Raw genomic sequence first — 27,938 nt, forward strand, 5'->3', positions numbered from 1 at the left:
CAAAGGACTAAATACATTTACATAAATTCAAACAAAGTATTTTAAGCAATACCATCCAAGACCCCCTTTCTTCTTCTCCTTCTAATTTTTTAAAGGACAAGACCTTTTCTAGGTGATAAAATTGGATGGCAAAATTTCCCAGTGGAAAAATGTATTGACCCATTCTTACTTATTGTCACATCTTTTCATAAAACCTGGGAATTCAGCTAAAAACAACAATCCATCCACTTGAAAGAAAAAGAAATATTTTTAAAGAATAAAACACTCTATTAACAGATACTTTAAAACATGATTTATTGCACACACATAACAACAACAATAACTTAAAATATCAAATCCTTGGAATAAATCACTGCCGATCCCATCTCTCTTAAACGCCAGCTGTCTTCCTGTTTCTGCTGTCTTTCTCAGCCCTGGTCTGTATCAGCAGATAATTTTAAAAGAGGCAAAAGAATCAGACGAAACTCAGAGGCATCTAGCTTATTTGGGCAAGAATTGTGTTTTTAGAACATCCTTGTTTGTCCTGGACGGTTCACAGCTGGCCCTTCTCAAGTCTTTTCAAATAGCAACCAACTCAGAGTGTCTCTTTGACTTGCTCTGTTACCAGATGAATTTATAATAAGAAAAAGACTGTCAATAGTCAGTCACGTTCGTTGCCACCTCTGCCAGGTACCTGGTCCTTTTTAAGGCAAACCGCCGTCATCCTAGAGATGCCCAGGCATTGGGGACCACAGGCGAGCTGTAAATAACCAGGTCCGTGGCTGTAGATCACCTCTGGCTGGCCAGCCATGCAGCCTCCACGGCAGCCCAGCTGGCAAATGCAGCCGCCTTTGTGAACAGGTGGTCCGCAAGGGCGGCGGCTGGTTTCTGCAGCAGCCTTGAAGGACCAGCCTGGTTCCAGCCCAAGACAACCCACCCAGCGCTCCGCCAGGCCCCAGCCGCAGGCCTTCGCATTAAACAGGTTCTGACACTAAAAATCAAGGTCTGTCGGCTGTTGTCATAGGAATATGCAGTATCCTCTGGAGGTCTCCTTATTGAAAAACCACATCTTGCTGCTGCCTGGGCTGGGTTTCTATTCCATTTGTATTGATCATGGGGAAATGTCTCATTCCCTGGCTGACAAATACAGCCAGCAGGAAGGGAGTTTGTGTTTGGTGGAAAACATTTGTTTCCACAGTGATCTGGGGGGCCCCAGAGCTGCGGTTATGTTCATGAGATGGGGGGGCATCTCTAGTTAGGCTGTGGGATTACAAACGTGGGGATGACATGGGCTTCGGAAATTAGCCAATGTGGCCACTTTGCAGATAGTGGCACTTCTAGGAGTGTGTCCTATAGATGGTACCTGTCAGTGTGTGAAAGGTCATCCAGCACAGCGCTGTTTATAGGTACCAAGGGTACCTATAAACAGTGCTGAATACTGACACTCTCATGTGGTTCAGTCTACTAGATCTACTGAACAGAATGGCATGCAGTCTTTTTTATAAAATTTATTTTTTACTAAAGTATAGTTGATTTACAATGTTGTGTTTCAGGTGTACAGGAAAGTGATTCTGTTATACATACATGTGCATACGTATGTGTGTGTGTATATATATACACATATATTCTTTTTCAGATTCTTTTCCATTATAGGCTATTACAAGGTATTTTATAACTTTTTTAAAATTTTTATTTATTTATTTTTATTTTTGGCTGTGTTGGGTCTTCGTTTCTGTGCGTGGGCTTTCTCTAGTTGCAGCAAGCGGGGGCCACTCTTCATCGCGGTGCGCGGGCCTCTCACTGTTGCGGCCTCTCTTGTTGCGGAGCACAAGCTCCAGACGCGCAGGCTCAGTAGTTGTGGCTCACGGGCTTAGTTGCTCTGCGGCATGTGGGATCCTCCCAGACCAGGGCTCGAACCCGTGTCCCCTGCATTGGCAGGCAGACTCTCAACCACCGTGCCACCAGGGAAGCCCTATTACAAGATATTGAATATAGTTTCCTGTGCTATGGCATTGCCTTAAAAGGCATGAGATGGAGAACTCTCCAAGATGTATTAGGAAATGAAAAAAGCAAGCTGCAGAATTATGTATCTGCTATGCTCTGTATGTGGTTTTTAATTTTTATTTATTAAAAATTTTTTTTTTTTTTTTTTGGCCGTGCGGCATGCGGGATCTTAGTTCCCTGACCAGGGATCGAACCCACACCCCCTGCAGTGGAAGCGTGGATTCTTAACCACTGGACCGTGGGGGAAGTCCCCATATGTGTTTTTTAAGAAGGAAATATACACATACTTGTTGGAATAAGCCTCAACTCTGGAAGGAGACATTAGAAACTGTCCAAAGAGACTGTTTTGGGGAAGGGACCGAGGAAGGGTGAGAGCAAGGCTGACTTTCCCCTTTACAGCCTCTCTACCTTCTGAATTTTATACTGTGTGTGTGTAGGGCAGATATAAAATAATTAAAATTTAAAACAAAGATCAAGATGTCAGGAAAGCCATCATTATATTAGGGGTTAGGAGCTCAGACTCTGTGGTCTGAGAAATCTGGGCTTCAAGCCACTTCGTCTCATGGAGCCTCAGTTTCCTCATCTGTCAAGTGGGGATAGTAATGGTGTTTACTTCACAGAGTGGAAGTGAAGATTTCCTTGAGACATGAATGGGAAAGGCTCAGCCCAGCGGCACAGAGAATTCAGTAAATGTTACATGTTATTATAGACGACATATAAATCATAACACACACTCATAAATCCTTACAGTGACTTGCTTGGCATTTTTGTTTTCTTGAAAGAGAATTTTAAAATATCTGCATGTGTTTAGAGCCAGGAGCTGAGACTCCTGAGTGTTACGTGGAACTCTGTTTAGGGGACCGTTTCGCTGATGCAGTGACGGCCCACGCTGAATCTGCAGGGTGGGTCTGGTGCTTTTTTTCTGAACCCGTAAATGGTCTTCCGCATCTCTGTGTACACAGGCAGGTGAACTAATAGAATTAGGCTTATTGGTTTAATTCCTCTGGGCCCCCTTGGCGAGGGGAGAGCAGCTGGATGAATATTTTAATTAAGCTCTGACACCCAGAAGTCAAAGTCCCCGAGCGGTCCCAGTGGGCAAGGTCTCAGCAGTTTGGGGTTTAATCAAGTTCGGTTTCAGAGTTCAAATTTCTTCCTGGACAGAAATGTGTCATTAGGTGTCCAAGATTTCGACTGGAAAAAAAAAATACAACTTGACTGTATTTTCTCTAGAGAATGACACTGTGATTCGATTAGCTCCTTTTCCTTGACATTTTGCCCACTTTATTAACTTCTGCTTTGCTTCTAAGCAGGCAACTACTGTTTTACTTCCCTGAAGAAGCTCATAATATTATAATTCAAGTGTCAGGACAGATTAGGTTAAACGAACTGTGTAATTCCCCAAGGAAAACAAACTTCAAAACGGACGCGGTTCGAGTTGTAACATGTCATGGCTTGCATTAGCGTTGAACGGGGTGATTCTATCACCTGATGTGCTAAAGTTGGCTCAAATGTTCCCCACTCTGCAAGGTGAGAAATTACTTAGCTAACAAAACATTTCGTTTTCCTCTCTTTGCATTCTTTCTTTATGAGATCCTGAATGTGACATTTTCACCAAAAAATCTCTGTGCTTATTTGTGAAAAAATGTATATTAAAACCAAAACCCATCAAATGGAAAGAAATCACAGATGGTTTTATTCACAAGCAGTAGAATTAATGGCCTCTCTTCTCTTTATAAATATTAGAAGCAGATGAGTTCATTACGATTTCACCCTAATAAAGAAAACCTGCTTGATTTTGACAAGACATTGACTTATCTAAAACATCTCCTAAATAACAAAGCTACTTCCCGCCCGTAAAACACCAGCTCGCAAACACCAGCTTTACCTGGACTGCTTCTAAATTAATGAAAAACACTCGAATCCGAAGAGCGCCGAAGAAGGGGCGGAGGGGGTGGAGATGGAATTCAAGGGATTTTTGAAAATGTGACTGATTTTGCAAAGAGCGAGTTTTGAAATGTTTACTCTGTGGTGGTTTGAAATTTTTACATCTTTCAACAAAGCGCGCGCGGAGAAGTGAAACCATCTGAAAGGGCTTTTGAAAAGAGCGACTCAGCACAAGTTGGCGGAGGCTGTGGTTCCTTTATCTCGGGCGATCTGTGCCCATCGTGCAGGAGGGAGCCCCAGCCCTTTCCCCCCTCCGCTCCGCGCCTCCGAGCTCCCAGCTCCGCGGCGGCCTCGGCCCGGCTTCAAAGCGCTGCTGGCGGAGCGTCCCGGGAGGGAATCGGAATCGGACACCTCGCTCTGGGGACGCCGGGCCGGCCGGCGCGGTCCTCTCCCCCAGCTCGGCTGCCTGATGTGGTCATCTTGTTAGTCATGGCAAGCCCGGGGTCTCTCTGTTTGTGCCGCTTTCAGCACTTATTAAGCGAGAAGTGGGAGGCTTTACACGAAACTGCAAAAGATGTTTTTTCTCCCCAGGGCCACGGCAGTCGGGGCCACGGCTTATCCATCATCGCAAAGATCTCTCCGAGGCACGGAACGAGTCAGCTCTGCCCAGAGGGGGAGAAAAATGAGCGGCACATGGGGCCCTCTGTCCCAGGACCTTCTTGGCTCGGCTCCCGGGGAAGAGGGTGGGCTCCTTGGTCTGGAAACTGCCGGGGGAAGGCCTTTGGAGAGGCAAAGGCACACAGCTTCAGGAAAGTGGCACATCTCTGTGGCTCTGGTGCCCAATTCTACAGTTTGGGGCTTTCCACTCAGATGCCCCCACTCTCCCCAGCCCCGAGACCAACAGGGGGCTCCCACCACGGAGATCCAGACACCTGTACACAAGTGGCAGTGCTGGGAGAGGGGTGCTGTTGAAGGTGGAAATAGTTTCTAAGCAGCTCCTGGAAAGTGAACAAATTCTGGTACCTGCACACCGTCTCAGGAACCTGCGTCTTTCTTGTCGCTCTGTGCTCCCTTCCTCCAAGGGAGGGGCTGTGAACTCCCCGACAGGCCCAGGTGGAATCTGAGTTCTGAGATCATCAGAGTCCCTCCTTTGAGCCTCAGTTCCATGAGTATCAAACTGCTGGGGAGATTTTGGGGGAAGCAACAAGTTTGAGCCAAGAACCCATGATTGAAATTCTCCGCCAATAAAGCCCTCCCAGCTGAGCCCCAAGGGTCTGTAGTTGGTTCAGCAAGCAGGGGCGGCAGGAGGCAGTGCGGGATTTGCAAACTTCAAACAGGACCTGGGGTGGGGTGGGGAGACTGTGCTGAGGAAGGAGGCCACCGACAGAGGGCTCAGGGTTAATTAAAGAGACTGCACCGTGGCACCTATCAACTCAACCTTCTCCGTATTTTCTCGGCATTAAAGCACCAGCGACTCAAGTTCTACGCAGGGTTGCCTCCCTCACCTAGGGTGAGCCTGGAAGGGCGGGAGAGTCGAGCCACACTTAGGATGGACATTTGCAGCCCCCTGGAGGACCCCAGCCAAGGCTACTTTGCCTTCCCACCGAACGCTACTTTGGACATCGAGGGTCTACTGTCTTCTAGGCACTGGACTGGCCATATCACCTGGGAGATAGGGCCCATCAGCTCTCCCATTTTACAGATGAGGAAAGTAAGGCTCAGAGAGGCAAAGGCTAAAGGGCTCACCAGCTCAAGGGTATTTGGCTGCTTTGTGGGAGAGACAGGGTTGGAGCCTGGAGCCTCAGGCTTATGCCACTGGCTTGGGCTGGGGCCAGAGACCAGCAAAGGACAGGTTATCACTGCTTACAGCCCGCCCTCACCTCGGCCCTGCCCCCTCGCACTGTCCTTGACATTCAATCAGGTGCCTGTGATGTCTGGCCCAGCAGTTGGGGCTGGGCCTCCCCAGCTTCCCCACGACAAATGGTTCTCATTTGAAAGGGAGGTTATAAAAACACATGCCCAAAGACACTGTCAGGGAACCGAGGATTAATCTCATTTCAGTCAAAGACCATTCCAAATATTTTGGGGGTGGGGGAATGGGGGTGGGTAACAGCCCTTGACTGGGAAGGAAGTCAGGGTTCGAGGGTGCCCCTCAGGTCGGGGCCGGTTTGGAGGCACGGATGTGGACTGGTGAGGTCAGGGGTCATTGCATACCTGGTGAGGCTAAGTCTGACCGGAGGCATTGCTTTGCTGCACAAAGTCCATGAGGCCGGCTTTACCGGGGGGCCGGGGCCGGGGCTCCATCGTGAACACTCACACTGGGTTTGCTATCTTGGTTATGTTTCAGGGTGGTTTAAGTTGCCAAAAGGAAGGGAAGGATTAGACGCCCAGGACATTTGCATTTTCTGGATGGTGTCAAAGCTGCATGTTTTTGCCTGGTGACTCAACCAGAGGGGGCCCTGAAGACCAGTCAGGGGGAGGGGGGCACTGCCTCCCATCCCCCTGCCCAGACGCTTGTGGGCTGCACAGCGAACCCCCACCAATCCGAGCCAGGGAAGTGAGGGAGCATCAGCTTGGCTCTAAGCCGGCGGCTCCCAAACTGGGTGGCTTGATCCCTAAAAGACGACCTGTGGTTCTGGGGCACAGGCGTGAGCTGTGGACTCGGGGCCTCTGCAGAGCTATCCATCTGAAAGGGCTTTTGAAAAGAGCGACTCAGCACAAGTTGGCGGAGGCTGTGGTTCCTTTATCTCGGGCGGTCTGTGCCCATCGTGCAGGAGGGAGCCCCAGCCCTTTCCCCAGTGGCTCCACTGCCTGAGCGGCGGGGGGAGCCCGGTGGCTGCTGCCGCAATCTCGTCTGTTCAATGGCCCTGGGAGGTTAGGACATTTATTATCCCCATTTTGTGGCTGAGGAAACTGAGGCTCAGAAAGATGCAAGTTGCTTGCCTAAGGCCTGGAAGCTGGACCACAGTGATACATCTCCTTTAACTTTCTCAGCGACTTCTCGAAGTAGGGACTGTTGACTTCCCCAATTTATGGATGTGGAAGTTGAGGCTGGGAGTCGAGGCGCCGTGATGTGGCTCGTTCAAGCCACTGGGGAGGGAGGGCGGAGCTGGGGACTTTGGGTCCCTCCAGCTGATCCGGATCCGGAGCTCTGGCCCCGGCCGGTACCCCCTCGGGGCGGTCCAGAGCCCACATGGGCCGCTCCCTGCAAGCCGGCGGGCGCAGCAGGGGTGGGACCTCCAAGCGGCGCGGAGGGGGCCCGCGCTGCGGGCTGGCCTCCTTCCAAACAAATGTCCGCAGGGTGGAGTCGATGGATTCATTTTCCAACTGTCGGAGGTATTCGCCGAGCTCCCGCACGCGGAGGAGTCCCCGCAGAGCCCAGCGAGGGCCGGCGCCGGGCCGGGCTGGGCGCAGCAGAGCGCCCCCGCGTGGCCGGATTCGGGCGCGCGAACTCGCGGCCCGAGCTGTGGGCTGAGAGGGGCCTCGCGCTTTACAGGGACCCAGGAACCTTGAGAGGGAGCTGCTAGGATGGTCCCCATTTTACAGAGGGGAAGACAAGCAGGAGAAAAGTGCAAGAGACCTCCTAGGTTCCTCCAACCGGGAAATGGGATTCAAAGTGGGGGGCTGCCTCCCTCCAAAGTGCCTCCTCCCTGGAAGCAGCAAGAGGCTGTCCCGGCCCCTGCAGAGGCCTGCCCTAGGGAGCCCCTCCAGTCAGTGTGTGTGGGGGGGTGCCGGGGGCCCACAGCGGTTTACTACCCCAGCAGGAAGCGCTGATGGGTGCGGTAGCGCTGGAAGCAAATTCCAAACACGAAGCTCTTGGATTTTCTGGCAAAATCCAGCCAGGGAACACTGATGTGCTAGTGTGCACCAGGCCAGGGCCTCCCACACTGGCTGGACAGGTCTGAGGGGGGGTGGGCGTGGGGGCTCCTTAGACCCTCTGTCCCCCTTCCTGCCCACGGTGAAGGGGTCTTCTGGGGCCTCCCTGTGGCCCAGTGCTCTCTGCTGGGTGCCGGCCAGCACTGTGCCACACCCTGCGCCAAACATGCTGCGGGTCTGATCTCAATTCCTCCTCTGGAAAGCTCTGGGTGGCTGCTGGCTGTTATCCCAGAGCCCCAGGGTTGCATTCAGGGGAGTTGGCAGAGCTGGGCCTGTCGGGCCTCATGAGTCATCCCGATACCAGACAGGACGCCTCTTCTCTGGTGCACGGAATCCCGGCTGCCTTCAGGCACAGCTCGGGAGCTGGGCATGCTCGGGTTGGACGTCCTGAGCTCCCTGTGGTTGACCCATGCTTCTGAGCACTCTCTGCAGCCTGGTTTCTACATGCGCTGAAGTGGAGAGTCCCCGCCTGCAGGAGTGTGGTGATAACACACGCAAAGCAGCACCTCTGTTGCCCTACGTAAATGGGTGCCGGGGCTGTGTGACCAAATGCAACCCGCCCCCCCATCATTTGTTTGCCCCTCACTTGGAACATCCTTCATCCCAGTCCATCCACCTTAGAGGTCAGTGCTCACCTTGTCTCCTCTAGGAACCCTTTCTCTCCCATCTTCCAGGGCTCCTCTCCAAGGGACGGTACTGGTGGGATATGAAAGCCATTTTTAAAGGGTTCGAGAGGATGGGCAAAGATTCTTAAACAAGGCCCAGAAAGGAAAAGATTGATAATTGGACTCTATTAGTAACTAAATATTTTAAATTTTTTCATCGAGGTAATTGACATATAACATTAGTTTCAGGTGTATAATATAACAATTCAATATTTGTATATACTGCAAAATGGCTACTACAAGTCTAGTTAACATCAGTCATCATAAAGAGTTAAAATTTTTTCTTTCTCATAATGAGAACTTTTACGATCTACTCTCTTAGCAACTTTCAGGTATGCAATACAGTATTAATAACTGTAGTCACCATGTTGTACATGACATCCCCAGGACTTGATAACTGGAAGTTTGTATCTTTTGACCCCCTTCACCCGTTTTGCCCACCCCCACCCCCGCCTCTGGCAACTACCAGTCTGTCCTGTATACTATGAGCTAGGTTTGTGGTGGTGTTTTTTAATTTATAACTAATACATTGCAAAGTGCTTACGAATCAGAAATCGTATCTGAAAGGTTAGCTTTGTGTCCCCATTTTAAATCCACCATTTATCAGCTTATGTCCTCAGGCAATCATTTAACCTGTTGAGGATTCGGTTTCTTCATCTGTAAAATGATGGTGCTAACGGTTGCCCTATCTATCTTTTTTAAAAAAATGGAGGTATAGTTGATTTACAATACTATATTATTTTTAGGTGTATGACATAGTGATTCAATGTGTTTATAGATTTTACTCAATTTAAAATTATTACAAAATAATGGCTGTATTTCCCTTTACTATATATCCCTGTTGCTTATTTTATAAAGTAGTTTGTGTCTCTTAATCCTATAACCCTATCTCGCCCCTCCCCACTTCCTTCTCCCCATGGGGAATCACTGGTTTGTTCTCTATATCTGTGAATCTGTTTCTGTTATATACATTTCTTTGCTTTATTTTTTAGATTCCACATATAAGTGATAACAGAGTATTTGTCTTTCTGGTCTGACTTATTTCACTAAGCATGATACTCTTTAGGTCCATCCACATTGTAGCAAATGGCAGAATTTCATTATTTTTTATGGCCAAGTGATATTCCATTATATATGTGGTCTGACTTATTTCACTAAGCATGATACTCTTTAGGTCCATCCACATTGTAGCAAATGGCAGAATTTCATTATTTTTTATGGCCAAGTGATATTCCATTATATATGTGTATATATACACATATATGTATGTATACACACACATATATGTATATACACACACACACACACACACACACACATCTTCTTTATCCATCCGTTGATGGGCACTTAGGTTGCTTCCATATCTTGGCTATTGTAAATAATGCTGCTGTGAACATTGGGATGCAAGTATCTTTTTGAATTATTTTTTTCATTTTCTTCAGATATATACCCAGCAGTGGAATAGCTGGATCATATGGTAGTTCCATTTTTAGTTTTCTGAGGAAACTTCACACTGTTTTCCATAGTGGCTGCACCAATTTGCAATCCCACCAACAGTGGGATTTCTCCACATCCTTGCTGACATTTGTTATTTGTAGACTTTTTGATGATAGTCATTTTGACAGGTGTGAGGTGACATCTTATTGTGGTTTTGATTTGCATTCCTCTGATGATTAGTGATGATGAGCATCTTTTCATGTGTCTGTTGGCCACATGTATGTCTTCTTTGGAAAAAATGTCTTTTAAGGTCTTCTGCCCATGTTTTGATTGGGTTGTTTATTTTTTTGATATTAAGTTGTATGAGCTGTTCATATATGTTGGATATTAATCCTTTATCAGTCATATCATTTGCAAATATTTTCTCCTGTTCTGTAGGTTGCCTTTTCATTTTGTTGATGGTTTTCTTTGCTGTGCAAAAGCTTTTAAGTTTAATTATGTCCCATCTGTTTATTTTTTCTTTTCTTTTTTTTTTTTGCCTTAAGAGACAGATCCAAAAAAATATTGCTATGATTTATGTCAAAGAGTGTTCTGCCTATGTTCTCCTCTAGGAGTTTAATGGTTTCAGGGCTTACATTTAGGTCTTTTTTGAGTTTAGTTTTGTATATGGTATGAGGAAGTATTCTAATTTCATTCTTTTTACATGTAGCTGCCCAGTTTTCTCAGCACCACTTATTGAAGAGACTGTCTTTTTTTCATTGCATATTCTTGTCTCCTTTGTTGTAGATTAATTGACTGTAAGTGTGTGGGTTTATTTCTGGGCTCTCTATTCTGTTCCATGGATCTATGTGTCTGTTTTTGTGCCAGTACCATGCTGTTTTGATTACTATAAATTTTTAGGATAGTCTGAAGTCAGGGAGTGTGATACCTCTAGCTATGTTCTTTTTTCTCAAGATTGCCTTGGCAATTTGAGGTCTTTTGTGGTTCCATATAAATTTTAGGATTATTTTTTCTAGTTCTGTGAAAAATGCCATGGGTGTTTTGATAGAGATTGCATTAAATTTATAGATTGCTTTGGGTAGTATGGGCATTTTAACCATATTAATTCTTCCAATCCAAGAACGTGGGATATCTTTCCATTTCTTTGCATTATTTTCAAATTCCTTCATCAATATTTTAGTTTTCAGAGTATAGGTCTTTCACCTACTTGGTTAAGTTTATTCCTAGGTATTTTATTCTTTTTGATACGATTGTAAATGAGATTGTTTCTTTAATTTCTCTTTCTGATAGTTCATTAATAGTGTATAGAAAAGCAACAGATTTCTGTGTTTTTTATCCTGCAACTTTACTGAATTCATTTATTCTAATAGTTTTTTTTTTTGGTGGAAACTTTAGGGTTTTCTACATATAGTATCATGTCATCTGTAAATAGTGACATTTTTACTTCTTCCTTTTCAATTTGGATGCCTTTTATTTCTTTTTCTTGTCTGATTGCTGTGGCTAGGATTTCCAATTCTATGTTAAATAGAAGTGGCAAGAGTGGGCATACTTTTCTTGTTCCTGATTTTAGATTTTCATTGTTGAGTATGATGTTACCTGTGGGTTTGTCATAAATGGCCTTTATTATGTTGAGATATGTTCCCTCTATACCGACTTTGATGAGAGTTTTATCATGAATGGATGTTGAATTTTGTCAAATGCTTTCTCTGCATCTATTGAGGATCATGTGATTTTTATCATTCCTTTTGTTAATATGGTGTATCACATTGATTTACAAATATTAAACCATCCTTGCATCCCTTGAATAAACCCCACTTGATCATGGTGTATGGTTTATATATTGTTGAATTAAATTTGCTATTTTTTTGAGGATTTTTGCATCTATATTCATCAGAGATATTGGCCTGTAAATTTTTTTTTTGGTAGTGTCTTTGTCTGTCTTTGCTATCAGGGTAATAGTGGCCTTATAGAATGAATTTGGAAGTGTTCCATCCTCTTCAATTTTTGGGAATAGTTTGAGAAGGATAGGTATTAGCTTTTCATTATGTGTTTGGTAGAATTTCCCTGAGAAGCCATCTGGTCTTGGACTTTTGTTTGCTGGGAGTTTTTTGTTTTTAAATTTATTTATTTAATTTTTTTTTTTTTTTGCCTGCATTGTGTATTCACTTGCACATGGGTTTTCTCTAGTTGCTAAGAGCAGGGGGGGCTACTCTTTGTTGTGATGCACGGGCTTCTCATTGCGGTGGCTTCTCTTGTTGCAGAGCAGAGGCTCTAGGCATGCAGGCTTCAGTAGTTGTGGCACATGGGCTTCAGTAGTTGGGGCTCGCGGCCTCTAGAGCACAGGCTCAGTAGTTGTGGTGCACAGGCTTAGTTACTCTGCGGCATTTGGGATCTTCCTGGACCAGGGATCGAACCCGTGTCCCCTGCACTGGCAGGTGGATTCTTAACCACTGTGCCACCAGGGAAGCCCTGCTGGGAGTTTTGTTTGTTTGTTTTTTACAAATTCAGTTTCACTACTAGTGACTGGACTGTTCAGATTGTTTATTTCTTCCTGATACAGTCTTGGAAAGTTGTGTCTTTCTAGAAATTTGTCCATTTCTTCTAGGTTGTCCAATTTGTTGACATATAATTTTCATAGTATTCTCATTATATTTTGTATCTCTGTGGTATTGGTTGTTATTTCTCCTCTTTCACTTCTTATTTTGTTTATTTGGGTCCTCTCTCTTTCCTTCTTGATGAACCTGGCTAAAGGTTTATCAATTTTGTTTATCTTTTCAAAGAACTAGCTCTTGGTTTCATTGATCTTTTCTTTCTGTCTTTTTTTGGTCTCTATTATTTATTTTTCTCTCTCATCTTTATAACTTCCTTCCTTCTGCTGACTTTGGGCTTTGTTTGTTCTTGTCCTAATTCCTTTAGATGGAAGATTAGATTGTTTATTTGAGATCTTTCTTATTTCTTGAGTTAGGCCTGTATGACTATAAACTTCCCTCTTAGAACTGCTTTTGTTGCATCCCATAGATTTTGGAAAGTTGTGTTTCCATTTTCATTTGTCTTGAGGTATTTTTTGAGTTCCTCTTTGATTTCTTCATTCACCCATTGTTTTTTTTTAATAGCATGTTGTTTAGTCTCCACATGTTTGTGCTTTTCCCATTTTTCTTCCTGTAATTGATTTCAAGTTTCATGTCATTGTGGTCAGAAAAAAAATGCTTGATATGGGCTTCCCTGGTGGCGCAGTGGTTGGGATTCCGCCTGCCGACGCAGGGGACGCGGGTTCGTGCCCCGGTCTGGGAAGATCCCATATGCCGCGGAGCGGCTGGGCCCGTGAGCCATGGCCGCTGAGCCTGCGCGTCTGGATGACTGTGCTCTGCAACTGGAGAGGCCACAACAGTGAGAGGCCCGCATACCGCAAAAAAAAAAAAAAAATGCTTGATATAATTTCTGTCTTCAAATTTGTTGAGACTTGTTTTGTGGCCTTGCATGGGATTTATCTTGGAGAATGTTCCATGTGCACTTGAAAAGAATGTGTATGCTGCTGTTTTGGGGTGGAATGTCCTGTAGATATCTATTAAATCCAACTGGTCTATGTGTCATTTAAGACCACTGTTGCCTTATATTGATTTTCTGTTGGGATGATCTGTCCGTTGATGCAAGTGGGGTGTTAAAGCACCTGCTATTATTACATTGTAATGTTCTCCCTTTATGTCTATTAATGTTTGCTTTATATATTTATGTGCTCCTGTATTGGATGCATATATGTTAACAAGTATACTATCCTCTTGTATTGATCCTTTTATCATTATATAATGCCTTTCTTTGTCTTTTGATTTGGACTTTATTTTTTCTGGTATGAGTATTGGTACCCCAGCTTTCTTGTTGTTTCTGTTTGCATGAAATATCTTTTACCACCCCCGCACTCTCTGTGTGTCTTTAGTTCTAAGGTGAGTCTCTTGTACGAAGCATATAGATGGGTCTTGCTTTTTTCTATTCAATCAGCCACCTTATGTCTTTTGATTGGAGCATTTAGTCCACTGACATTTAAAGTAATTATTTTTAGGTGTATACTTACTTACATTTTATTACTTGTTTTCTGGTTGTTTTTGTAGGTCTTCCCTGTTCTCTTCTTCTTCTTTTATTTCTTCCCATGTAGTTTAATGATTTTCTTTAGTGGTATGCTTGTGTTAATTTCTCTCTTGTTTTTGTGTATTTAATATAGGTTTTTGATTTTTGGTTACCATGGGGTTCACACATGTTGACCTAAAACTATATCTGTTTTATTTTTTATTTTTATTGGAGTATAGTTGATTTACAATGTGTTAGTTTCAGGTGTCCAGAAAAGTGAATCAGATATATATATATATATAAAATCTCCATTCTTTTCAAGATTCTTTTCCCATATAGTTCATTACAAAATATTGAATAGAGTTCCCTGTGCTATACAGTAGGTCCTTGTTGTCTATTTTTTTTAAAGATATATATATATATATATATTTTAATGATTTTATTTATTTTTGGCTGTGTTGGGTCTTCGTTTCTGTGCGAGGGCTTTCTCTAGTTACGGTGAGCGGGGGCCAGTCTTTATTGCGGTGCGCGGGCCTCTCACTGTCACGGCATTCTCTTGTTGCGGAGCACAGGCTCCAGACGCGCAGCCTCAGTAGCTGTGGTGGGCGGGCTTAGTTGCTCCGCGGTATGTGGGATCTTCCCAGACCGGAGCTCGAACCCGTGTCCCCTGCATTGGCAGGCAGATTCTCAACCACTGCGCCACCAGGGAAGCCCTAGTTACCTATTTTATATATAGTAGTGCATATGTGTTAATCCCAATATCCTAATTTCGATATCTATTTGTTTTAACTAGGTAGTCCTTTAAGTGCAAACACATTCTAAAAGACCTACATTTTTTACTCCCTTCCCCCTCACTTTGCATTTTTGATGTCATATTTTACATCTTCATGTTTATCCCTTTACTGATTATTTTAGTTATAGTTGATTTTTACAATTTTGTCTTTTAATCTTCATACTAGCTTATTTAAGTGGTTGATCTTCAGCCTTTATGTTTGCTTTTATTAATGGGATTTTTCCTTTTCTATAGATACTTCTTGTTATAGCCTTTTCTCCTTCCCTTAGAAAAGTCCTTTTAGCATTTCTTTTTGGGTCAGTTTAGTATTGATGAACTCTTAGTTTTTGTTTATCTGAGAAGTTCTTTACCTCTCCTTCACTTCTAAGTGATAATCTTGCTTGGTAGAGTATCCTAGGTTGCAGGTTTTGCCCTTTCAGCACTTTAAATATATCATGCCATTCCCTTCTGGCCTGCAAAGTTTCTGCAGAGAAATCAGCTGATAGCTTTATGGAGGTTCCCTTGTAACGGACTCTTTGTTTTTCTCTTGCTGCCTTTAGAATCCTCTCTTTATCTTTTGTTATTTTAATTATGCCTTGGTGTGGGTCTGTTTGGGTTCATCTTGTTTGGGACCATATGTGCTACCTGTACCTGGATATCTGTTTCCTTCTTCAGGCTTGGGAAGTTTTCAGCCATAATTTCATTAAATACATTTTTGACTCTCGCCCCCGCTTTGCTCTCTTCTCCTTGTGGGACCCCTATAATGTGAATGTTGGTACACTTGATCTTATTCCAAAGATTCCTTAAACTGTTTTCATTTTTTAAAATTTGTTTTTCTTTTTGCTGTCTGATTGGGTAATTTCCATTATTCTATTTTCTAGATCACTTATGCTTTCTTCTGTATCACCTAGTCTGCTGTTCATTCCTTCCAGAGTGTTTTTCATTTCAGTTAGTGTATTCTTCAGTTCTGACTGGTTCCTTTTTATATTTTCTAGTTCCTTGTTAAACTTCTCACTGTGTTCGTCTATTCTTTTCCCCAATTCAGTTAGCAATCTTATTCTACCGCTTTGAATTCTTTATCTAGAAATTGTTTATTTCTATTTCATTTGTTGTTTTTTCAGGGGCTTTCTCTTGCTCTTTCAATTGAGACAAATTCCTCTGTCTTTTCATTTGCCTATCTTTCTCTGTCTCTATGGAATTAGGTCAAACAGTTACTTATGGTGGTCTTGAAGGGCTGTCCTTATGTGGTAGTTTCCCTATACCGTCTGCATGTGCCCAGTGGCTTTGGTGGGAGAGCTGGATTTGACATGAACGTAAGTCACGTCTTTCCTCAAGGTGTTCTGGCAGCTATCTCCTTGGTAGGAGCTGGGGCTGGAGAAGGAGGGGCTAGGGCTGGAGCCCTCTACTCAGTGGATGTCACCACCCTGTTGGGGGTGGGGTCAGGTCCCAAGTTGCTGGAGCAGAAGCCCTGAGGGTTGGCTCTGACCTGGCTCAGTTCCCTTTAAGTGCGTGTTCTTCCCCCTCCCAGGCCCAGCACCCTCAGTCCCAGAGGGGAGCAGTGCTGGAGTAAGAGGGGCCAGTGTGGGCATTTGGTGAGGGTCAGGGCAGGGGGTGTGGTGGTCTGGCTGCCGTCAGAGATCTGGAGTGCCTCTGATGGCCTCCCTGTGCAATCGTCAGTAATGGCTGCCCCCTCCCCACTAAGTCATCACTTAGCACTCGAGCTGACACCGTGTCTCATGGCCCGAGCTTTTTTCCTTGGTTGTGGCAGCCCTTGCCCCAGTGTGGAGCTGCAACGTGAGGCAAAGGGCGCTGGAGCACCTTTTGCTTGGCTCAGGCGCGGGTGCGCACTGGGGTGGTAGCGGGAAACAATCCAGCCAGCTGGCTGTTTCCATCTGCCCTTTCTGCCCTGCTTTGGGGGCAAGCGAGCATTTGTGCACTCCTCATGAGCAGAGTCCAGGCTTCCCACAGCTCTCCTGTTAGTCCCACTGGCCCTCCAACCAGCCAAGGGGCTCATCTTCCCTTTACTGGACCCCAGGGCTGGAATGCCCACTATGTGTCTCACCCCCGGGGAGGGTCTCCACCCATCTAATCTCCCTTTTCCTCTGAGTCCCTTCCTGGGGACACAGGTCCTGACCTTATTGCTTCTTTTCCCCTCCTGCCTGATTCTGCTTGTATCTTACAGCTTTGTTAGTACGGGAGCCTTTCTGCTAGTCTCCAGTTAGTTTTCAGTAAGAATTGTTCCACATGTAGATGGATTTTTTTTTCAACATCTTTATTGGAGTATAACTGCTTTACAGTGTTGTGTTCGTTTCTGCTGTGTAACAAAGTGAATCAGCTATATGCCTACGTATATCCCCATATTCCCTCCCTCTTGCGTCTCCCTCCCACCCTCCTTATCCCACCCATCTAGGTGGTCGCAAAGCACCGAGCTGATCTCCCTGTGCTATGCGGCTGCTTCCCACTAGCTATCTGTTTTACATTTGGTAGTGTATATATGTCCATGCCACTCTCTCACTTCGTCCCAGCTTACCCTTCCCCCTCCCCATGTCCTCAAGTCCATTCTCTACGTCTGTATCTTTATTCCTGTCCTGCCCCTAGGTTCATCAGAACCGTTTTGTTTTTTTAGATTCCATATATATATGTTAGCATATGGTATTTTTCTCTTTCTGACTTACTTGACTCTGTATGACAGACTCTAGGTCCTGTAGATGTATTTTTGGTGTGTACGTGGGAGGAAGTGAGTTCTGGGTCCTTCTACTTCGCCATCTTGATTCAGGTCCTTATTGTTATGTTTTAGATTCCACATGAAGTGAGATCATACAGTATTTGTTTTTCTTTGTCTGACTTATTTCATTTAGCACATTGCCCTCAAGGTCCATCCATGTTGTTGCAAACAGCAAGATTTCATTCTTTTTTATGGCTAAGTAGTATTCCATTGTATAAATACACCACATTTTCTTTATCCATTCGTCCACTGACACACACTTACATTGTTTCCATATCTTGGCTATTGTAAATAATGCTGCAATGAACATAGGGGTGCATAGATCTTTTTGAATTAATGCTTTTGTTTTCTTCAGGTAATACCCAGAAGTGGAATTGCTAGATCATATGGTAGTTCTATTTTCAATTTTTTGAGGAACCTCCATGTTGTTTTCCATAGTGGCTTCACCAAGTGACATTTGTATCAAAGGGCGCAAGGGTTTACTTTTCTCCACATCCTTGCCAACACTTACTTGTTATTTCTGTCTTTTTGATAACAGCCATCCTAACAAGTGTGAGGTGATATCTCACTGTGGTTTTGATCTGCATTTCCCTGATGATTAGTGATGTTGAATATCTTTTCAAGTACCTGTTGGCCATCTGTATACCTTCTTTGGAAAAATGTCTGTTCAGATCTTCTATTTTTTAATTGGATAGTTTGGTTTTCTGCTAATGAGTTGTATGAGTTCTTTATATATTTTGGATATTAATCCCTTGTCAGACATACGATTTGTAAATATTTTCTCCTATTCAGTATGTTGCCTTTCATTTTGTTGATGGCTTCCTTTGCTGTGCAGAAGCTTTTTTGTTTTATGTAGTCACACTTATTTTTGGTTTTGCTACCTTTCTTTTGATCTCAAATCCAAAAAATCAGCACCAAGTCCTATGTCAAGGAGCTTACGGCTTATGTTTTCTTCTAGTAGTCTTATGGTTTAAGGTCTTACTTTTAAGCCTTTAATGCATTTTATTTTTGTGTATGGTGTAAGATAGTGGTCTAGTTTCATTCTTTTGCTAGTGGCTGTCCAGTTTTCCCAACACCATTTATGGAAGAGACTGTCCTTTACCCATTATAAATTCTTGGCTCTTTTGTTGCAAATTAATCAACCATATATGTGTGGGTTTATTTCTGGGCTCTCTATTTTGTTCCATTGATCTATATGTCTGTTTTTATGCCAATATCATACTGTTTTGGATATGAAAGCTTTGTTACAAAGTTTGACACCAGGGAGCATGATGCCTCCAGTTTTGTTCTTTTTTCTCAAGATTGCTTTGGCTATTTTTTTTGGGTGTGGTTTCACACAAATTTTAGGTTTGTTCTCTTTCTGTGAAAATGACCTTGGAATTTCGATAGGGGTTACACTGAATCCTTAGATTGCTTTGGATAGTATGAGCATTTTTTTTTTTTTTGCAGTACGTGGGCCTCTCACTGTTGTGGCCTCTCCTGTTGCGGAGCACAGGCTCTGGACGCGCAGGCTCAGCGGCCATGGCTCATGGGCCCAGCCGCTCCGCGGCATGTGGGATCCTCCCGGACCAGGGCAGGAACCCGTGTCCCCTGCATCGGCAGGCGGACTCCCAACCACTGCGCCACCAGGGAAGCCCTAGTATGAGCATTTTAACAATATTAATTCTTCCAATCCATGTGCATGGGATATCTTTCCATTTATCTGTGTCTTCTTTGATTTCTTTCATCAGTATCTTATAGTTTTCAACATACAGTCCTTTCACCTCCTTGCTTAAAATTTATTGCTAGGTATTTTATTCTCTTTGATGCAATTATAAACTGTATTGTTTTCTTAATTTCCCTTTTTGATAGTTCATTACTAGTGTATTGAAATGCAACTGATTTTTGTATATTGATTTTTGTATACTACAACTTTAATAAATTCATTTATTAGTTCTAACAGTTTTTGCTGGAGTTTTTAGGGTTTTCTATATATAATATCATGTCATCTGAAAATAGTGACAGTTTTCCTTCTTCCTTTCCAATTTTGGATGCCTTTTTTTTATTCTTGCCTAATTGCTCTGGCTAGGACTTCTAATGCTATGTTGAATAAAAGTGGTGAGAGTGGGCATCCTTGTCCCTGATTTGAGAGGAACAGCTTTCAGCTTTTCATTGTTGACTATATGATGTTAGCTGTGGGTTTGTCATACGTAGTCTTTATTATGTTGAGGAATATCCCCTCTAAACCCCTTTGCTGCGATTTTTAAAAAATCATAAATGGATGGTGAATTTTGTCAAATGCTTTTCTGCATGTATTGAGATGATCATAAGATTTTTTATCCATGTTGTTAATGTGGTGTATCACATTGATTGATTTGTGAATGTTGAACCATTCTTGTTTCCCTGGAATAAATCCCACTTGATCATGGGGTATGATCCATTTAATTTATTGTTGAATTTGGTTTGCTAATATTTTGTTGAGTATGTTTGCATCTATGTTCATCAGGCTTTTGGCCTGTAATTTTGTTTTCTTGTGGTGTCTTTGTCTGGTTTTGGTATCAGGGTAATGCTGGCCTTGTATATTTTCTTGTATTTTATCCACTTGGCTACAGTTTCTGTATTAAAATCTTCAAGTGCAGCTGCTGATTTAACTGTTTATTTTCCTCTTTGGTCAGTATTTCAGAACTTTTAGGCTCTTACTTGAAACAACTTGCTCCTGCCTGTTTCAGTGTCCTCCCATATCTCTTAAGGGCTACTTTTTTTTTTTTTTTGCGGTACGCGGGCCTCTTACTGTTGTGGCCTCTCCCGTTGCGAAGCACAGGCTCCGGACGCGCAGGCTCAGCGGCCATGGCTCACGGGCCCAGCCGCTCCGCGCGCGGCATGTGGGATCTTCCCAGACCGGGGCACGAACCCACGTCCCCTGCATCGGCAGGTGGACTCTCAACCACTGCGCCACCAGGGAAGCCCCAGGGCTACTTTTTGTTTATATTAAACTCATGTTCTGTCTGGTCTATTAGTGCTGCTTCTGGTATTGGTGGGTTAGATTCTTGTCTTCCTTTTGGTGGACCAGCTCTTCTGGCGTCTGTTTTTCCCATGTGAACTCACTGTTCCCTAGACCTCTCAGCTCCATTGGCTGGAAACGGAGCTGAGCAGAGTGGCAAGGAAGCTGGTTCTTAACCTCAACTGCACACTAACATCACTGGGGAGCTTGACAAACAACTGGCTCCTGGGTCCCTCCTCCAGAGATTCTGCTTTCTGTGATCTGGGCACAGGAAGTTTTAAAAACTCTCCAGGTGATTCTAACGTGCAGTCAATATTGCAAACCCTTGCGCTCCCTCCAGAGAAGGACAAGGAGGGTTATAGAGGAATTGATGCACCTTGGATGTTCCAATCTGTGTCAACTTCTGCCCGTGTGTCCTCCCCAATCAGGAAATTCAGACCTTCGGGAAAGTGTCCAAGACCTCTGCCCCAGAACCACCTTTCCTGAGACCTGTGTCTCTGGTTGCATTTACTTGGCCCAAGATGTGGGGAGAAGGGAGGGGTCCAGCCCAGCTGTTGTTTTGGTGGTGAAAGGATGAAAATGGTGAAGGGATGGTGAAAGGATGAAAATGACCCATGCAGAGCAATGTGTGTGGGGGGGGGCGGGGGGGGCAGATGAATGAGCAAAGCCAGAACGCCACTCGCCCATGCAATCTCTCACCTGTAGCATTGGCTGTCTTTCCCTCTGGCCTGTTGCTGTTCACCGAGCCCCTTCTAGCTTTAGTGTTGGGTCCTGTGGTCCACCAATCTTCCTGTCGCTTTCTCCGGCATCTCCCTGAGTTGGGCTCAAGGGAGAGAACCAGCAGCCCGCGGCAGTCCACCTTCCTGCCCCTACCCCACCGCCATCATGGATCGTGTTGGGCGCCGCGGCTTCAAAAAGGAGCCAGATAAGGGCCCAGCTCTCACTCTTGTCTCTGGTGTCTTTGAAGCCAGTGTAGACTTGTCCATGGAGGCCCAGTGCTTGTCATCATGATCCCTGGGGTGGTCCCAAGCCTCACAGCAAGTGCCACTGGGGCCCATTCTTCTTAGGCTCCTCAGCAATTGAGTCCAGCCCACCCACTTCAAGAAACGCATTCAAAGAGCGTTTGCTCATGCCTGCTATTTCTCTAGGCTTGTACTGGGGGCTCAGTTTGAGTGTATGTGTGGCTGGGGAGGACTGTGTAATAAATGAGACACATACCCCTTCTTCCAGGAGCAGATAACATAATGAGAGGATCAAATGGCTCCAGTACCGCCAATGGGTCAATGGGTTTAAAATGCAAGGTGTACAGTGGCTTGAAGGGGTCGAGAAGGACGTCCCAGAGGAGACACATGAGCAAGTCTTGAAGGATGAACAGGAGTTTACCAGGCAGAAAAAATGAGGGAAAAGTATTCTAGGCAGAGGGAATAGCATATGCAAAGGCAAGGAAGCAGAGCTTAGGGTTTGAGGAAGCACTAATAATTCAGCAGGGAGATTTAGTGGCAGGTGAGGCTGGGATGGGAGGTGGGGGTCAGACCTAGGACAGTGGTGGACGGAAACCTGGGGGGCTCAGATTTCGTTCTTAGGGTGAGGGGTGAAGCACTGTCAGTGGAGCAGTCCTATTGGATCCTGGCCATGAGGAAGACGGATGAGAGGGGAGGACATGGGCGGCAGGGGAATGGTTAAGGGGCTGATGCGGTCATCCAGGGAACAGTGTTGAGGCCAGAACTTAAAAAGAAGTAGCAAGAAAAATAGTGGCTGAGTTTGAAAGCAAGTTTAGATGAGAGAACTGTCCAGCTGGAAACAGGGTGATCATAGATGGCTCCAGGTGGGGGTGTGGGTGACTCTCATGAGAGATGGTGGAGCTGCTCCAGGGATGGGGAAGTTAGGAGAAGGGGAACGATGTGGGGCCTGGGGGAAGATGGTACATTCAGCTCGGGGTGTGCTGAGGTCAAGGTGAAACATCCAAGTGGAGACCTCCAGGTGGCTGCTGGGACTATGTGGCTGGACCTCAAGGAGACTGGCCGCGACAGAGCTAAGGGCAGTTAAAGACACAGCTGCTCCCAGCTGCCAGGAGGATGCAGAGGGGGAGAAAGGTGAGGGTGGGGCTCAGGGAGCCTCCAGAGTTTTAGGGATGAGCCAGTTATGGTGGGAAATAGCAGGCAGAATTAGGGGGAGTAGGCATGGCTGGGGTGTGTGTGGTGGGGGTGGAGTGGGATGGGCTAGACCGTTGGCTTCGCAAGGACAGGGACGTCAGTGGTGTCAGTCATTGCTGAGTCCCCAGTGCCCGGCTCGGGGCCTGAATGTGGAAGGTCCTCATACAACACGGCTTGGACGGTTGGGTGAATGTACGAATGGTGCTCCACCCACCTCACCGTCCTCCCCCCTCGTCACAGAGTATGGAGGGCTCCTCCATCTCTCCAGGGAGGTGTCTCACTCCTCTGCCCACAGCCTCGCCCCACTGTGTAGCAGATGCCTCTAGAGGGTCTAAACCTACACCTGCTCCAGATGCCTTGTGATCACACACTCCCCCTCCCACCAGGGCCAGAGCTGCTAGGGGCAGAAGGGGGTCACCTGACCCAGGCAGCCAATCAGAGTCTGTCCTGGGACTCTTGTCTCTGGGTCTTGTGAACTGAGAATGTGTGAACTTGGGTGGCCATGTGAGCATGTATGTGCCATATGCTGGTGCACAGAGCACGGGAGAGGGAGGGCCAGGGTGTGAGAGGACGAGAAGCAGGAAGACGCCCAGACAGAGACAGAGGAGGCAGTGTGGGTGAGACAGAAGAGAAACAGGTGTTCCTGCTCTGGCCCCTTGGAGGCTAGGCTGTGTCCTGCTTTGCGGTCCGAGTGTCCTTTGGGTCTGGCCACCAAGCCCACCCTGGCCCAGGCTGTAGAGTGTGGACTTCAATTTCTTGCTGCCCAAAGGCCCATGTGTGAGGTGCTTCCCCCCGGCGACCCTGAGCAGTGCAGATTCTGTGTCTTGGATGTCAAAGGCTACTACGTGTACTTCCTTGGTGACCCGGCACTAGGAGGGACTCTTCAAACTCCATGTTGAGTGTTCTTCGTGGGTTTCTTGTGGAATTCTCTGGGCTGTTCTCCCTCTCCCACTGTGGGAAAAAGACCTGGGGGATGCCAGGGGGCCCGGGCTGGAGGTGCCAGTACCCTTTTGGGGACTTTCATGGTCCCAGTGAGATGAGAGCTAAGGGTCACGCGATTCTCGCCTTAGTCTGGCATGAACAGGGTGTCCAGCCCCAAACTCCGAAGCCACTTATGAAAAAGGTAAAGAGCTATGGTGGTGAAACCTCACCAGTCATGTGCTCACAAGGAGCCTGTGTGCGTCCAGGGCTGGCAGCCCCTCCCTGGCATTTGGGGTGGCATATTGCCAGCAGGTGAGCAGTGGAGACAGGACAAAACCACCGGCGCTGGACGTGGTTGCATGTCCCCCCACTCCCGGCAGCCAGATGGCCCCGGCTCGGCACGGACAAGGCTCGGGGCGAGCCAGAGATAGAAGCGCCCCTTTGCGTTCCTTGCTGGCGACCCATTAAAATGCACGCGTTTCCCATGCTTTTATGGAAACTGGTGTTTTCTCCCTCCAGAAGCATTCCAGAGGGCTGTCGCCAGAGAGTGGCAGGGCTCTCTTCGCTCCTCTGGGATCCTTCTGGCTTGTCACCAGGTCATCTAAGCTAAACGGGGGCAAAGAAACCCACCAGCTCTTTCTAGAAGGCTGGAAGGCCAGGGTGCTGGCCAACCCGGCCAGCAGCTGGGCTGAGCTGGAGAGAGCTGGAGCCCAGAGCATCCCCCGGGGGAAGCCGATCTCGGTGCCTCAGAGAGAGCAGCAGGCTGGGGAAAGGTTAAAACAAACGTTTATTTAACAAATTATATTAAGACGACAATCACGCAGTGAAACTTCCCTTTGCCAAGTACTGGAGTCGCCTCAAATAAATACACGCGGTACGACGTTGTTCCTAAGCTAGTGACACAGCCACCTGCCCGAGGCCTGTCTCCTGGTGGTGACAGGCCCCACCGGCACGGTCGCAACAGGTGAAGAAAACTGGCCACCCGGGGCGTGGTGAGCCTGGGCACCCGGCCCCTCCAGGCCCTGGGGAGGTGAGCTCGGCTTCCGTGCGCCCGGCAGGCACGGGGCTGCCGTCAAGGCCTCTCTGTGCCTCACCCTTGGGCGCGCCAGCTCCCAGGGGAGCTGCGGGCTGGGACCCCTGTAAACGGTGACGGGCAGCCCGCAGCCCCGGGACTGCACCCAGCTCTCGCCCCGTGCTCGGCGAGACACTGTCACACCAGCAGGGCCAGTGACAGCTGGGAACCCATTACTGGACTGGAGGCAGGTGCTCGTGATGGGACAGCTGGTACCGGGGGCTCTGGGGCCAGATCCCGCCTCTGCCACTCACCAGCTTTGTGCCTGTGGACGTGTCTCAGCTTCTTCATCTGGAACCGGGAGCAAACAGCATACGCTTCGGAGTATTTGTTTTTTTGGGGGGGGAGGGGTGGTGACAGGAGAAAATGTGCTTCAAGTGCCAGCCTAGCGCCTGGCAAGGAGTAGGTGCTTTGTACGTGTTGGTCCTCCTCGCCCCCCGCCGCCTTCTGAAGGACACGGGGGCAGGTGGTGGCCGTCAGAGCCTCCCAGCAGGGTGGCCCTCTGGGGAGCTAGGGCGGGGGCCTAACCCGCTATTTCTCCCCGCCACCAGGGTGCTCATCCCTCCAAGTGGAGGCTGTGGCTGGTACCAGTTCCCGGACTTGGGTGGAAAAAGCCTTGTTATAAATTTGCAAGTGAACTTGGAGACAACTGCTTGCTCCTTATCACCGCTGTGCTGTTTCCAAGGCCTTTGGAGAGAGACTTGGAACGTTCAGGGGGAAGAGAAGGCAGCAGGGGGTGCTGTGCTCTGGTCAGTCCTTCCGGGAAGGACGGAGGCTGCTGCCTTCACGTCTCTGAGAGAGCCCCTGCCTTCCCTCCCCACGTGAACAGAGGGTTTGTGAAGAAAAGCACCGTCCCAGAAAGAGAGGTGGCTCGGTCCCGAGGTGAGCGAGCTCCACTTCCACACGGGGCAGGCGGGGCACGTGGGCACCCACCTCAGAAGGAAAGGTGCAGAGTTTGGAGCAGCCTAAAATCCACCACGGATGCGTCTTCTTAACACTGTCACTGCTTCATTGTCTTAAGCTGCCGTCATGGCGACGTTCACAGTCGCTGTTACACCCAGACCGAGTCTGGAACGTCGCGGAGGCCTCTCCAGCTCGCCTGAGTCCACAGAGGTTTGCCCTCTTCCCGGCGGCCCTGCAGCCCTGCCTTGCCTGCCTGTCCCAGAGCTGCAGGGTGGCCTGGGGCTGGTGGGGGACTGGCGGGGGCTGGCGGCTCCTCTCCCCAGACACACCCTCACTGCTCTCTTGCTCCCTGACAAGGGGTCCCACGGGGCTGTCTCTGGACCTCCTAGGGCCCATCGGAGCCGCCAAAGTGCTTGGTTCTCAGTCAAGGGAGAACGGCCGTGGGGTGTTTACCTGTTGGAGATGATCCCACAGCTGGGGTGTGAGGAGAGCTGCAAGGACAGAGCCCACGAGCCAACACAGCCGGACAGAGGTGAGCGGAGACGTCACCCCTCTGCCGGTTTTGGACCAGCCCCACCCGTCCAAACGGCAGCAGCAGACACAGGGTCTCCGGGCCCCACGGGGCTCCCCCAATTCCCCAGAAACAGTGGGTACATTTGAGACCGGTTCATCGGCTCTGTCCTGGGTAAGCACCGATCCCAAAGGGTCCTCATGGGGACTTTCCATCCCGCGCCTCCCGGGCCCCGGCGGGTTCCACCAGCTAACTGCCTTTTCCTGCCACCTGGCCACGCGGGAAGGCCAGCCCCACTGGGGATGTCCTCAGGTCTCGGGGGCAGTGGGGAGAGGTGAGCACATCTCTAGCGCCCAGAAATCAGGAGGTATCGAAATGAAGCCCAAGGGGCAGCCGTGGGGGAAGAGTGGAGGGGGACGGGGGTGGTGGGGCTGATGCAGGTCTGTGAGGGATGTTCTGCCCCGGCCTCACTTCTCAGCCAGAGGCGGCAGCTCCTAACTGCCGGCCAGTTCCTGCTGCGCCCCAGCCAGCCCTGTGCCACCCTAGGAACTGCAGGGAGGAGGGGCTGTCCCTGGCTGGGCAGTGGTTCTCCTAGGCTGCCTTCCTATGCCAGCGACCAGACACACATCGAACCTCACGTCCAAAGCGCCAACCATCTGGTGACCCCCAAGATGTGAGATACCAAGTTCTGGGGAGTTAGGACAAATTCCAACGGCCAGACAAGGCAGCCACAGGGTGAGGACCGAGCCTCCAGGGAGGACAGCGGCCCCGTTCCCATGGCACCCATGGGACTGGCACCCAGTCCCAGCCGGCACTGTGGGGAATGCCAGCATGGCCGCTCGTGGCAGAGATGTCAGTTCTGGCCCCAGTTTGGTGACCTGGGTCAGACGGACTTTTCAAAACAACTGCTCCTGTTAGCAGAGGCCACTAAGACACAGCCTGGCTCTGAGAAGCTGGGTGACCGCGTGTCCACGTCCCTGGGCACGGGCTCACAGAGCCTCTTCACCCACGGCCTGGTCACGGTCAGAGCACCGGGCCGGGCAGTTGGAGCTGTCGTTGGCACGTGGGCACTGCAGAGATGAGCCCTTTGTGGGGATGAGGGTGTGAGGTGAGTGAGCCCAGCGTCCTGGCAGCAAAGCTCACGTCCAGGCAAGCACCTGGCCACACGGCCGTCTCGCCGGGAAGGCAAGTCCTCTCTGGGCCGGTGGCTGGGGGGTGGCTGTCCCCCGACCTCAGGGCATCCAGTGTGTGAATTGAGGGGCAAGTCCGAGGTTGTCCACTTGGGGACCCGCTGGCCGCCTCCTCCCACGTTTCCTTAGGGTCCCTGGGAAATTCTCGGGCACTTGATGCCGTTGGCATGAGCGATGTGTTCCGTGGGTCTGGGGCGATCCGTCAGCCCTGGAGGGCCCTGTGCGAAGCCGCCAGCCCCTCAGGGTCTTCTGGGAGGAAGCAATGGCTTAGTGGTGGTGACGGTCCGGAGAGCAGGGAGCCGGTGGCGTCACTGGGCGGCCAGAACAACTGTCCAGGGCCCTCGGGGTGACTCCCGTGGTGGGTAGGGTTGTTCGCAGGACAACTGGTCATCACACAGACATGGTAGGAGCCACTGGTCACTACAGCACACACAGATTAGTCGAGATTATGAACAGCATCCCCAGGGAAGCGGGGTGTCACGTCAGGCAAGCTGATGACCGAGGAGGTAACAGCTCAGCTGCCCAGAGTCTCCCAGAAGCGCCAAGCGGGGCAGCGTGGATGGGCGGCGGGAGGGACCGGGCGAGGGGGGCGCTCAGTAGTCTGGGCAATGCGTCTTCTCCCCGCAGGTGGCCCCTCAGGACTGGGGCATCTGCTGGCACCGGGTGGGGCTGGGCGGGAGCCGGGCGGCGGCGCTCTGCTCCGTGCGGAAGCTGTACTCGTACTGCAGGGGGAGGGGGTAGAGCAGCACAGTCAGGGCTAGAGGACACCAGAGAAGGACCCCCCCCACGGCCTCGGACAGGCAGGCG

At 48.1% G+C, this 27,938-nt stretch overlaps 1 protein-coding gene across 7 annotated transcripts in view; it reads right to left on the bottom strand.

The window, feature by feature from the left end:
- Window positions 1-247: 247 nt before the first annotated feature.
- The window catches only part of MVB12B (multivesicular body subunit 12B), a 205,426-nt gene continuing 177,735 nt past the window's right edge, over window positions 248-27,938 (bottom strand). Inside the window, exons 10-11 of one of the 7 annotated variants that reach the window (XM_060154345.1) lie at window positions 4,891-5,047; window positions 2,269-3,174 (exon numbers count right to left, since the gene is read on the bottom strand). In XM_060154345.1, coding sequence (XP_060010328.1) covers window positions 3,155-3,174; window positions 4,891-5,047 — 177 coding nt within the window. In that variant the 3' untranslated portion in view covers window positions 2,269-3,154. Of the gene's footprint in view, window positions 419-2,268; window positions 3,175-3,828; window positions 4,647-4,890; window positions 5,048-27,351; window positions 27,854-27,938 lie in introns of those variants that run through there. The other 6 variants (XM_060154344.1, XM_060154342.1, XM_060154352.1 and 3 more) reach the window with 6 other exon arrangements.

Source organism: Lagenorhynchus albirostris, chromosome 7, assembly GCF_949774975.1.
Source record: "Lagenorhynchus albirostris chromosome 7, mLagAlb1.1, whole genome shotgun sequence".
Taxonomy (NCBI): domain Eukaryota; kingdom Metazoa; phylum Chordata; class Mammalia; order Artiodactyla; family Delphinidae; genus Lagenorhynchus; species Lagenorhynchus albirostris.